Raw genomic sequence first — 12844 nt, forward strand, 5'->3', positions numbered from 1 at the left:
TTTACAGAAGCTTCTCAGTTTCAGTAGGTCCCATTTATTCAATGTTGCCCTTAATGTCTGTGCTGCTGGGGTTATACATAGGAAGCAATCTCCTGGATGGAGGGGGGAGGACCTTGGACTTTCCACAGGGAAGGGAACTCTGACTGCTCTTCGGACTGGAGGGGGGGAGGGAGGAGGAGAGGGAGAAGAATGGGAGGAGGGGGAGGGAAATGGGAGGCTGGGAGAAGGCGGAAATTTTTTTTTCAATAAAAAATAAATTAAAAAAATCACGTATTAATAAACAGAAGTGAGGGTAGTTGTAGGGAGTTAACAGCTTTTTTAAGGTTACAACAGGGGTCAACTGAGGCTAGCAAGTAAGGGAAAGCCCAAGTAAGCTGTGGGTCAATTTGGGACACCCAGTCTTTTTCTCTGTGAGGGCAGGAATCAACTAGCTTTGACATGTACCCTCTTCTCAGTGCCTATCTTTGAACATCCCAAATGTGATCTATTTGCAAGATTCCTTTCCTGGCCAGATGTCCTGCCATAAAAGTTAACTGTGGACAGCTAGCTTCTAAATTTATATCAGAGAATAAAGCAAAGATCTGCCCAAGAGAACAAAGGTTTTTTTAACAGTGTGAGTACTTTCACACCAGGACCCCATGGTGCAAGAAAAAGTCATCTAATATACGAGTACATGAGGAAACTATGCCCAATAATTGATTATACATTGCTGGGGTTTTGGGGGTGAATCCTACAATAGAAATGGAGTGCTATGTCTTCAATGGGAATTTACAATAAAGACAGCAACTATTCAAAAGCAAATACTCCCAACACCCTGCATATAGATCTCTTCCATCAGAATGCCTGATGCCGATGGGTTAGAGTCTTGTAATTTGTCAGCTGAGTTCTCATGGCATAGTCTTATGGACATAGAAGAAATTGTTAGTGATTTGTTGGTGGCAGCAAGCTGTCGTACAACCATCCAAATTAGTGTTTTCCCAAACCTGACCATCAAATGTGTCCCGTAAAAATAAAAAGGGAACTCTTCAACTACTCATATCATCAAACAGATGACCACATGCAAATCCAAGGGTGGAGATTAATTTCTTCCTAAATAAAGTTCATTTGCAATGTCAAACAACTATAGCTCAAACACAACGAATTTAATGAATGTATTCTTTGGTTATTCATAGACCAACTCAAAGTAATGCCAAATTTGTCACTTCATGCTAATTTTAGAGATAATATTAACAGATTATATATCGTTATGATAATCACATCAAAAGTTTATTCTGACCTTCCAGGCTAATGCTGTTTGATAGACTATGATCTCCTGAAAGGTCTCCATAAAACCCCAAAACTACTCAAGAAAAATCAGGAAGTAGTTTGAAGAGAACTGTGCTCAAATTTCCAAATATTGTTTATAATTTTTTTTTTACATTTAAAGTGGGATATGCTATAGAAATGAATATTTTGTATTGGTATGGATCTTGGTCTATTGACAAAAATTTAGGGTCAATTTTGTAATATGTACATTTCTGCTCTCGATTAAGATATTGTGTTTGTACAGCTCATTTAAAAATGTAATGTATAATTAAGAAATACAGGTTAACAGACAGCTATCTGTAATAGTCAAGCTTTGTAGTCATGTTAGTTAGGTTTTCTAGATGTAGATATATTTTAGATAAATAGATATTCTTCAATTTTCAAAGACTAAAAAAATATGGCATTTAAAATGTTTTAAGAACTTCGGATTTTTCATGACAATGAGACACATCTGCTCCTGGCAGCACCAATCTACTTCAAGAAGATGATGGACATCAAAGTGGCTCCTTATAGAGTTTGCTAGCCATTTGGGCAAGAAATTGCTCTTGGCGATGACTGCATGATGTTATGCTGCATAAACTGGACATGCAAAACCTACAAAAAATATGGCTGTTGAACTTGCCTAAAGAAGGTGAGACAGTCCCTTAAGGTTCCTATTTCATGAAAGAGTCTGTCAGACATTGTGTAGACACAGAAGAAAGTTACTGACAAACTGTCAATATAGGTGAACTATTTTTGAAATTTTCTGCTTCATGGAAAAGTATGCTGGATACTATGGGCCTGTAGGCTAAAGATGGATGCACCAACGTTACAGAAGAACTTTGGGTGACTGTCCAGGCAGCCAGATGTCTCTGTCAATTTAGAGTTTTGGAAGTTGCCTGCAATGCACTTTCTGTTTACTTAGGTAATATTGTATCCTTCTAGAGTCTTTGATGGAGTTGAAGAATAGTTATAATTCTAGTTTTCCTTAGATATGATAAAAGATAAAGTATATATAAATGTAGTAACTGTAATTTTTGCTTGATACTTGTTTTGTATATGTAATTTTACTATGTTAATGTTAAAACCTTCCTTTTAATTTAGACAGAAAAGGGGAGGTGAATGGTATTCCCCTTTTTATGCTGTGAATACCATTGGCTAATAAAGAAGATCCTTTGGGCCTATTGCAGCAGAGCAAGGCAGGGATTCCAAGCAGCTAGATGATGAAAGAGTAGGCAGAATTGTAAAGAAGCCATATAGCTGCCGTAGGAGACAGACACCAGATAGAACCTTACCGGTAACAACCACATGGCAATATACATATTAATGGGTTATTTTAAGATATAAGAGCTAGCCAATAAGAAGCATAAGCTGATAGGCCAAGCACTGTTGTAAAAATACAGTTTCTGTGTGATTATTTCCGGTCTGGGTGGCTAAGAAATGAACAAGAGGCCTCTACTTATAGACTAATAGCAATTCATATTCCTGAATTTTTATCTGTGGTCTTTTCCATTTGTTACAATTCAAAACAATGAAATAAAACCTCATTATTTGTTATTAGTTTTGAAGCATATATTAGGAATGCTGCTGGAATGGGGAGATGGCAACTCAGGGGGTAGAGAGCTTGCTGTGAAAGCAGAAGACCTCAATACCAAATCCTAGCAGCCACATAAAAAGAAAGGAATGGCAAGATGCATGTGATGCAGCACTGGGCAGGCTAGACAGCTCAATCCCAGACTTTACTGGCCATCAAGCCTAGTAAAAAGAACGTCAGGTTACAGTAAGACTAAGGAGACAAGTAGAAAAAAATGACACATGACATCTTCCTCTGTTTGCTTGTCCTACTATGTGTACACACAACAAACATTCATAGCCCCTCCACTAAATGAGTCAATGCAGAATCTGCAGCTTTAAGCTTTCTTGACATGTTTTAAAAAGAAAAATCAGTACATGGTGAAGAACGGACTAAGCAGATCCTCAATGAAAAGTGTCATTCTTGCATAACCAACTACAAGAGCGATCTATTGAGAGGACTGGTCACAACAACTAGGGAAACGTGCTTGTTCATTAGTTTTGTTTTAGAAAATGTATGATGATAAGAAAAAAACCGTGAATTACATAGGAAGATTGTACATAAAGCTTCTCTCATGCCTTCCCCATTTCACTCTCCTACAGTGTAACCACTATTTATCATGAATCCTGCCACAAAAGATCACACTACATAATACCAATATGATCTAGTCTCTGAGAACAATACAAATGGGAAACTATGCTAGACTTGAACTGGCAATACCCTTGCCTTTGATGTGCTCGGATTACAAACACCTAAATTAACTGCAGATAACATTTTTGGAAGATGAATATCAAATACTTCAAGGACTCAAGCATACAATCTGAAGTATCTGTATTACTGTAGCATTGCAAAGTAGTTATTATAAAATGGACTATACAGTTAGACTTAATTGTTTGTGTCTTCACATAGTATTCAGTAGAACATTCTATGAAAACATGCTTAAATTCCTTCTGTCTCATCTGTAAAATGAGGACTGTACCTAAATTTCAGGTTTGTGGTGAAGATTAAATGCATTAGGCCATAAAAAATTACCAGCTCATAGTTTTTACCATTATTAACTCCACCCTCATTCCACCCTTTCCAGCACGATCATCACCAACAGCACCATCACTACTAAAGGGACTATAGACCTGACTTACATGGATACTGGGGATGCAATCTCAGGTCCTCACGCATTGAGTCACCCCCTCTGCTCCAAATTTTACATTTTGCAGAGCTAGCAAACAACTACTAAAGGAATTATAGATAGATATAGATATGATAGATTTGGTAATATAAGATGAACATAAACATCAGGTATGGTAGCAAACATTTGTAATACAGGCACTTGGGGGACTGAGCAGAAGAACTGAGAATTCTGTTCAATGCTAGCCTAGACTGCAAAGCAAGACCTAAACTCAAAAAAGAAGAAACCTCCATTTTAGAATTCTAGTAACGTAGATGTAATGATGTTATCCTCAGCTTACACAGAAAGGGAACAATGTTAGTCATAAGCCTCACAATCTCTTTAAACTAAAACCTGAAATTGGACCATTGCTATACCCAGCAAAAATAATCATTAAAATAAATAAAAAAGTAAAAATAATTTTAGAAAAACAAGAAAATTCGTGACAACTATGCCAACACTGTATAAAATTCTCTCTCTCTCTCTCCTCTCTCTCTCTCTCCTCTCTCTCTCTCTCTCTCTCTCTCTCTCACACACACACACACACACACACACACACACACACGAGGAAGAAGAAGGGTAAAGAGAGAAGAGAAGAAAGCAAAGGAAAAAAAGATGTGGGGGAGAAAGAAGAGAAGAAAGAGGAGGAGAAAGGAGGGAGAGGAGGAGGGAATTTCAAACGAGAGACCACAGGAAAGAATACATTCCATGAAAGCAATAGATGAACAAAGGATACTTGGAAAGGAATCAATCATGCAATATAGCAAAGCAATAAACATTCAACATTACCAAGAAAGGAAGAAAAGAACTAGCAAATTCCCTCCAAAAACAATGCAACAAATAAAATCAAAAACAGGAAAGCCTTCTCAATTATAATCTTATAAAGAAAAAAATTAAAGGACACAACTAATGGCTAGATTAAAAAATATAATACAACTACCTCCTGTCTCCAAGAAATTCACATACGAAATATACTTACCAGCTGACAGTCAATAGCTGGAAATGCAACTATGAAATAAGCGGAAGCCTCAGAAAAAGTGGTACAATAGCCATTCTCATACCTGATAAAGTATACTTCAAACCAAACTAAGTTATAAAAGGGGGAAAAGTACCACTAAACAATGATAAAAAGAATAATTCAGCAAAGTGTAATCATTGCAAATATTAACACCTGACTCTCAGCTCTCAATTTTATAACATACAGATTGAGAAAAGTAGAGGAGCAAGTAAGTCCAGACACAATAATGAAAGCCTTCAAGAGCCTGCTAATATGATGTGACTTATCTTCCTCATTAAAAAATTAGCCATGGCTGATTGATACCCATGGTTGGGGGCCTGCCCTTTTCTGAAGAGAAACAGAGGAGGAGAGGAAGAGGGTGGTGTGCAGATGAGGGACTGGGTGGGAACTGACGCTGAGATGTAATAACAAAAATAAAACAAACACAGAAGAAAAAAATTAGCAAGGAAACCTTAGAGTTATATCAGATCACAGAAAAAAATATACTTAATAGGTATTTATAGAACATTCCTCCAAACATATAGGAAATATACATTCTCTAAAACTGACATTATAGGCCATAAAGAAACCTTATAAAGACAAAAAAATTGAAATAGCTCCTTGCCTTCCTATCAGACCACAATGGAGTAAAGCTAGAAATCCGTAGCAAAATGAATAAAAAAGATACAGAAATATTTGTAGACTAAACAGGAATCAGGATAAAATTTGAAAAGTTCCCAGAATCAACTAAGAATAAGAATATACCAGGTTCTCTTAATACAGGAAGAGTTATAAGAGGACCATCCATAGTTGTATTTACATTGAAAACAAAAACTAGAGAGATTTCAAATAAATTACTTAATGATGCCAAGTAATATGACCCAGTGAAGGACGAAGGTAGTCAAAATGCCACTTTAAGAAAGGACTATCTTGTATTTAGTCATCCCCCTAAAGTACACGGAATAAATATAAAGAGATAATTTTGTAAAGAACTGAAAGAAGTGTCACTAACAGATAGATAGGAAGCACCCTAAACTTAACGAGATAGCAAAATGTTCGTAGAGGTAATACAAAATCATGTGAAAAATATCAAAGAATGTATTAATGCAAAGCTATTACTAAGCTTTAAGAACTAGAAGAAAAATCAGAAAACATCAAACAATTCCAGTTAACTATAGAAAAATATAATGCACTCTACCATAAATATAGTTAGAAAAGACTTTATGTGAGTGAAGAGACTCATATAAGGGGACAGACATTAATAAATTCTCATTTGAAAATATTAAATGTCTAAAATTTCTTATTCTATGCCATTCTATCCTCAACAAATAGGCTAAAAGTCTAGTGTGATTACTTCAAGATCTCTGCAATGCTTCCTCTTAATATTCAACTACAATCTTACCCCCAGATTCTCATCCCCTTGTTACAAAAACTGTCAAGAGACATAAACTCTATGCTTGGAAATAATATTCAAAATGTTAAGAATCGCAAAAGAAGGCTATGAAAGACTAATAAAGCAACTTTAGTACAAATGTATTTAGTGTCATAAATAAGTTTGTTACATTGTGTTTGTATTATGTTAAATTAAGTTGTACAACAATTTCATAACCTTAAAAATGAACAATATAAAAAGATGTGGGTGAAAAACATACCTGAGTTCTTAAAATTTCACTTTTTGATAACTGCATATCTCCAGTCAGTTCTTTCACAACAATGCCGAGTGGCTCAAGACGTTTGCTGAAGTAATTTGTCATTTCAGCTGCCAAGGCTTTCATTGGAGCAACATACACAATCTGTACCAAACAAACACTAGCTTGATGAATGAGAAAAATTACAATACCATTATTTCACAGTAGCCAATGTAAGTAAGTCACAATTTATTGTGAAATATGATCCTAGTTACTTCCTGTGAAAAATGTTAATAATGATATATGGAAAGTACTTATCTTTGCTGAATTAAGCACATAGTTATTTAAATAAATAAAATATTGTCCTTTAAATAAAAGGACAATGGAATTTGTTTATGCCGCCTCATTACTTAAAAAATGGGCTCTGTGTCAAAACGTAAAATATTTTCAAGCCTTTCCCCAAGGGTAATGAGATTTTCAAAGCAGAAATTGGACTGCCTTTATAGTAAAGAAGTCAATCACACAACATTCTTTATATGACTTTTACTATAACAAATGCCTTCTGTAAACAGAGACTGCTCTTTTGTTCCCAGCCATCCAGACCCGAATAATCACACAGAAACTATATTAATTGCAACACTGCTTGGCCTATTAGCTCAGACTTCTTATTAATTAATTTTACATCTTAAATTAACCCATTTCTATTAATCTGTGTATTGCCACTAGGCTGTGGCTTAATGGTGGCCGCATGTTGCTCCCCCGGCAGCTAACTGGCATCTCACTGATTCCGCCTACTCTCTCCCTCTTATCTCTTCCAGCCTGGCTATATTCTGCCCTGCCATAGGCTGAAGCAGCTTCTTTTTAACCAATGGTAATAAAACATATTCATAACATACAGAGGGGAATCTTTAAGAATTCACAGGTTTTTTAGAATTGAAGGTTTATCTTAACATCTACACTCAAAAAAGAATAAAGAACTATTGTCTGATTTTTATTCTCCTACCTTAAACTCATTCTTTTTAATAACACCTTGTTGAAAGTGTTGCCGGATTTCATGTAAAACTGTAAGCATCGCAATATTGGTCTTCCCAGCTCCGGTAGGGGCACAAATCAGCATGTTCTCATTGGTGTTGTAAGCAGTCTCAAATACTATGGACTGGATTCTATTGAGTCTCTTCATTCCTTTAAAAGCCAACTGTCCAATCTAAAATAAGGTAGGGACATGATATTATAAATTAAATATAAATGACTCAAAGTATTGAATATAAACACTAAATCTCTATGGTTAACAACATGATGACAAGCATGCATAACATCTACCTCAACAGACAGCTCAGTTTCTCAGTGCATCCTGCATTTCAAAGTGCACATAGCTGAGAAGCATCATAACTACAGCCCAGTTCTAATTTGGAAATTACAACACTCTAAATATGAAAATATGATTCTAAACATATATATATATATATATAAAATATCTGACCAAATAACTTCTCAATACACAAAATAATGTAATTTTTAACTATAAAATAATACATATCCTTCAAAATTCAAACTACTTCCAAATTGTATACTTCCAAATTGTATCATGATAGTCTATGAAGGAAAAACAGGCACTAGCATATACATGTTACTAGCACTGCAGAGGGCGAAGCAGAGTCAAGGCCAGCGAGTGTACAGTGAAACCCTTCTTAAGAAACTTTTAGAAATTAAAACAAAACAAAAAGTCACCTGGAGAAAGAAAACAATAGGAAATTCTATTTCATTATTTGGATAAGTTTTCAATATTTTAATATTTTGTGATATAAAAAAATCAAACTTTAGAAGAAAACGTAAATTGTGTGAATAGACAGACCAGACTTCATATAGTTTATACCAAAACATGTACAGTTATAAAGACTTTAATACTATTCCTTTATTTAACCTCCAGAATAATTCTATGGTACACTATTATTACAACTCTTTAGTTAAAAAAACAACAACAAAAGGTTTGAAAAGTAACAGAACGCACAGGTGATGTGAAATTAAGGAATAAACTGGAGAGAGCCAATGACAAGACTTAGAAGAGGGGAGACACCAGCTTTAATATCAAAGTCAAAGAGGGAATTGTACACAGCAGTAGTTCATAGTAAATCCAGAAGTGTGGCTTGGTTTTGGGTACTTCCTGCTCCTGGAGAAGGGAAGCACCAATAACAAAGAAGACAGGAAACACAGCTTAGCACAGGGAGACTCAGAAAATCTATACTGTACTGACAATAAGAACTTATTGACAAAATAAATTGTCAAAATGGAGCAAAAAAGGGGCTGCAGAGAAGACTCAGCAGTCAAGAGTACAAACGGCTCTTGTAGAGTATTAGAGATCTGTTCTCAGTATACATGTAACTGAGTCAGCTCACATCATCTGTAATTCCACCTCAGGGAATTTGACCCCTCCAGTATTGTCTCTTCTCTCTCTTTTCTCTCTCTCTTTCTCTCTTTCCCTTTCTCCCTCTTCCCCCCACATAATTAAAAATACAAGTAAATCTTTAAAAAAAAAAAAAAGAACAGAAAGAGGGTGCTTCTCCATGCCTTCTCCCCTCCCCCCAGTGTCCCAGCAACATATTTCTGTATGTCTTTCTCTCTCCTCTATGGGAAGAAGGTCTGGTTATTTCTTTACAACATATTGTATATATGCTTTTACTCTTGTTTAAGATATTGCACCTATGTAGTTCATTTAAAAATGTAACGTAAAATTCTAGCTTTTGAAAAATACAACTATGAATTGTTTAGGATAATCAAGAAACACAGGTCAGCAGTTAGTTATCTATAACAATCAAATTTGTAGATATGCTACGTATGTTTCCTAGATCATATAGAGGTATTTTAGATAGGTGGTCTTCAAATACTTTAAAAACCTATAGAATATGCCATTTTAAATGTTTTGTTAATTTAAAGTTTTTCATGACAATTAGGGACATCTGCTCCTGGCAGTACCAATTTACTGAGGAAATGATGGACACTGTAGAAACTCCTTATGGAGTTTGCTGTCACGGTGGTACGATCAGCCATTTGGCTCTTGCATTGCTTGACCGTATGTTTTATAACCTGGACGTACAGGTCCCACAGGAAAGTGACCACAGAACTTTGTCAAAACAAAGCAGGCTGGTCCTTCAAGGTTTCTGCTTCACAGAAGAAACTGTCAGACATTCTGATGGACACAAAGGAAAGTGAGTGGCAAACTGCCAATATAGGCAGAACAGTCTTTGAAATTTCCTGCTTCATTGAAAAGTCTACCAGATACCATGGGCCTGTAGGTTGAAGATGGATGCCTAACACTGCAAAGGAGCTTTGGGTGAATGTCCAGGCAGTCAGATGTCTCTGTCATTTATAGAATTTTTAGAAGTCATTTGCAATGCATGTTTATTTAAATAATACTATATCTTTCTGGTGCCTTTGATGGTGTTGAAGACTACATAGTTATAATTTCAGTTTTTATTAGATATGAATGATAGAAAGTAAGTTAGTAATAAAATTTTGGATTTACTAAGACAGGATAGATTATGGAATATTTTCTTTCAATTTACCAGGCATAAATAAACTGGAATTCAATACATTGTGAATATAATCTTTATTTGATAATTGTTCTTACTGTATACAGTCTTACCATGTTAAAGTTAAAATTTTTCATTTTTGTTTAGAAAGAAAAAAGGGGAAATGTTGGATAATATTATTTTAAGGTATGTTGCTTTTGTTTATGCTGTATTTCTTTAACTCTGTAAAGCTGTGATTCTTTGCCTATTCAAAACACCTGATGGTCTATAAGCTCCCTTTGAAGCTTTGAAAGAGCTAGTGCCAAGAGAACATAATTTCTTGAGGGTGCAGCTCTTGAGGCTGAACCACTGCTGGCACTGGCAGAGCTGCAGTTGCTGACAAGGATAGCCTTGACCTAAAAGGCAGCAATAATTAAAAATGAGGATAACAAAAGATCCCATCTCAAAAGAAAAGAAAAAAAATAGTAGATAGTGCCTGAAAAACGACAGGCAAGGATCCTCTAACCTCCACATGCACATACAGACGTACACACTCATGTATGCACTAGCATATGCACATATAACCAGCCTGTCCAAAGGAAAAAAAAAACACAACTTTCAATGTTTTAACTGTACTAGTGTTTAGAAACAGATATCATTCAAGACAAAATACAGTAAGAGAGCAGACTTGGAGTCTGTCACTTTCTCGGCATTTCTTCATGCCTTTGCACTGCCCCAAAAGCCTTTCCCAACCCTTGGAAGCTATCATTCAAGTTCAAGCCCATAGGTGAGTTTATATTTCCTCTAGTTCCCTAAGTAACCACTATTTATTTCTTTAAAATCCGGTCAAGCAGGAGCTTGTGGTAACATATAAAATAATGAAAATGGACTAATTGAAGATATAAGAGTTAGCCAGAAATATGCTTAAGATACTAGTCAAGCAATATTGATCTTAATATAGTCTTTATATGGTTATTCTGGGTCTGGGAGGCCAGGAAACAAATAATCAGCCTTCAACCACACTGGTTTGCTCTTTTTCAAACAAGGGCACATAGCATGATCATTCATTCAGTAAATATTTGTTGAATATATCAAAAAACCACAAACTGGCCAAATGGTTAAAACCATCAAAAAATGATCTGTTCTCATGTAATTTACATTCTAATATGATAGAAAAATGTTCTATAATGAAAACAACCAAATTATTTCAAATGTTCACGCAAATGAAATTGAATTGGCAGTGCAATTAAAAGGAATAGGATGGAAATATTATTTTAGCTTTTCTAATTTGAAAATAAAGTGTTAGAAAACTTGCCATTGTAGCACAATTAATAAAAACCCAGAGAAAGAAACTGGGGTTCAACCTGAAGGTCAGAAAAGCAAAAGTCTCTGTTCTGGCTCTTACCTAGACCTCAGTCCAAAATGGCAACCCTGTCTCCAGGAATCTCAAAATGAAACTGTGTGAGAAAGCCATCCCCTCCTGTTTATATTCCTCTCTAGAGCTGGGATTAAAGGTGTGCACCACTACTGCCCAGTTTCTATGGCAAACTAGTATGGGTACTGGGATTAAAGGTGTGTGTCATCACTGCCTGGTCTATAACGCTGATCAGTATGGCTGTTTTACTCTCTGAACTTCAGCAAGCTATATTTATTAAAATATAAATGAAATATCAGTATAGATCATGAAAAAAATTCTAAGCACATGCAATCTGTGCAGAAGCAAGATCCAGTTCTAGGTCACTGCATCAAAACATAGTTGACATGTAGTCTTGCACATGTGTCAGAGGTGAGTAAGTAGACAAATGCATCTGAAAAAAGGAGATAAAATTCTTATTCCTCTACAGGTAGGTTAAAATGAAGGACCTGTATGTATGTTTTACACTCCAGTAAAAATATGTGCAGGATTTTAAGCAGAAGAATGGAATTATGTAAATCATATTTTTAAAGCTCTATCTAGGCTCCCAGAGGAAAGCAGATGGAAATAGGCAAAAACTCTGGAAACAGAACAGGCAAGGGGTAATGTTAGCTTATATTAAGGCAGAAGCAGAAGAGAGAGGAAACGTTACAAAACAGATAATAGGCTGTGTCGAGATGTACCCAATAGGTTTGCTGACTTGAATGTGTATGGTAAACAGAAATCACATATGGCCTTCTTAATGAGAAAATGGATGATAGTATGTAACAAGGAAAGATTAACAAAAAATTGAAAAAAAATGCTCTAAGTACCTACTAATCCCCATCCCTTGAAATAAAAAAGGATAAATATATAAGCTAGTTAAACAATACATCAAAACTCTTTTCATCATCACATGGGACTTTCTTAGAACTGCGTCACATACAAGGGCAAAACCAACACCTAAGAAACATCGTGTAATAGTTTCTTCGACTACCTCATAACAGAACTAAAACCAGAAGCTATACAAACATAAGGAGATTGAGTGATACATTTTCAGACAACCTATGTCCTGGAAGAAATAACAGGGGAAATTTACCTATTCCTAGAACCAAATGAAATCTGTGCAATAAAGTACTACCACAGCACTTCAAAGACAGAGAGCCAAAAAAAAAAATCAATTAAAAGAAAGAAATAATGAACTGCAAAACTAAAATAAGTGAAATAGGAAATAAAAGAACAATACAAAGGATCAATAAAACAAAAAAATGGTTTTTTTTAAGAGATAAAAAACCACA

The 12844-nt window shown here is 35.4% G+C and overlaps 1 protein-coding gene across 1 annotated transcript in view; it reads right to left on the reverse strand.

Annotated features, from left to right (window-relative positions):
* Ascc3 (activating signal cointegrator 1 complex subunit 3) overlaps positions 1–12844 on the reverse strand; it is a 315331-nt gene that overhangs the window by 220720 nt on the left and 81767 nt on the right. The window contains exons 9-10 of the mRNA XM_005363511.2: positions 7651–7851; positions 6672–6812 (exon numbers count right to left, since the gene is read on the reverse strand). Coding sequence (XP_005363568.1) covers positions 6672–6812; positions 7651–7851 — 342 coding nt within the window. The remainder of the gene's footprint in view (positions 1–6671; positions 6813–7650; positions 7852–12844) is intronic.

This window comes from Microtus ochrogaster, linkage group LG9, assembly GCF_000317375.1.
Source record: "Microtus ochrogaster isolate Prairie Vole_2 linkage group LG9, MicOch1.0, whole genome shotgun sequence".
Taxonomy (NCBI): Eukaryota; Metazoa; Chordata; class Mammalia; order Rodentia; family Cricetidae; genus Microtus; species Microtus ochrogaster.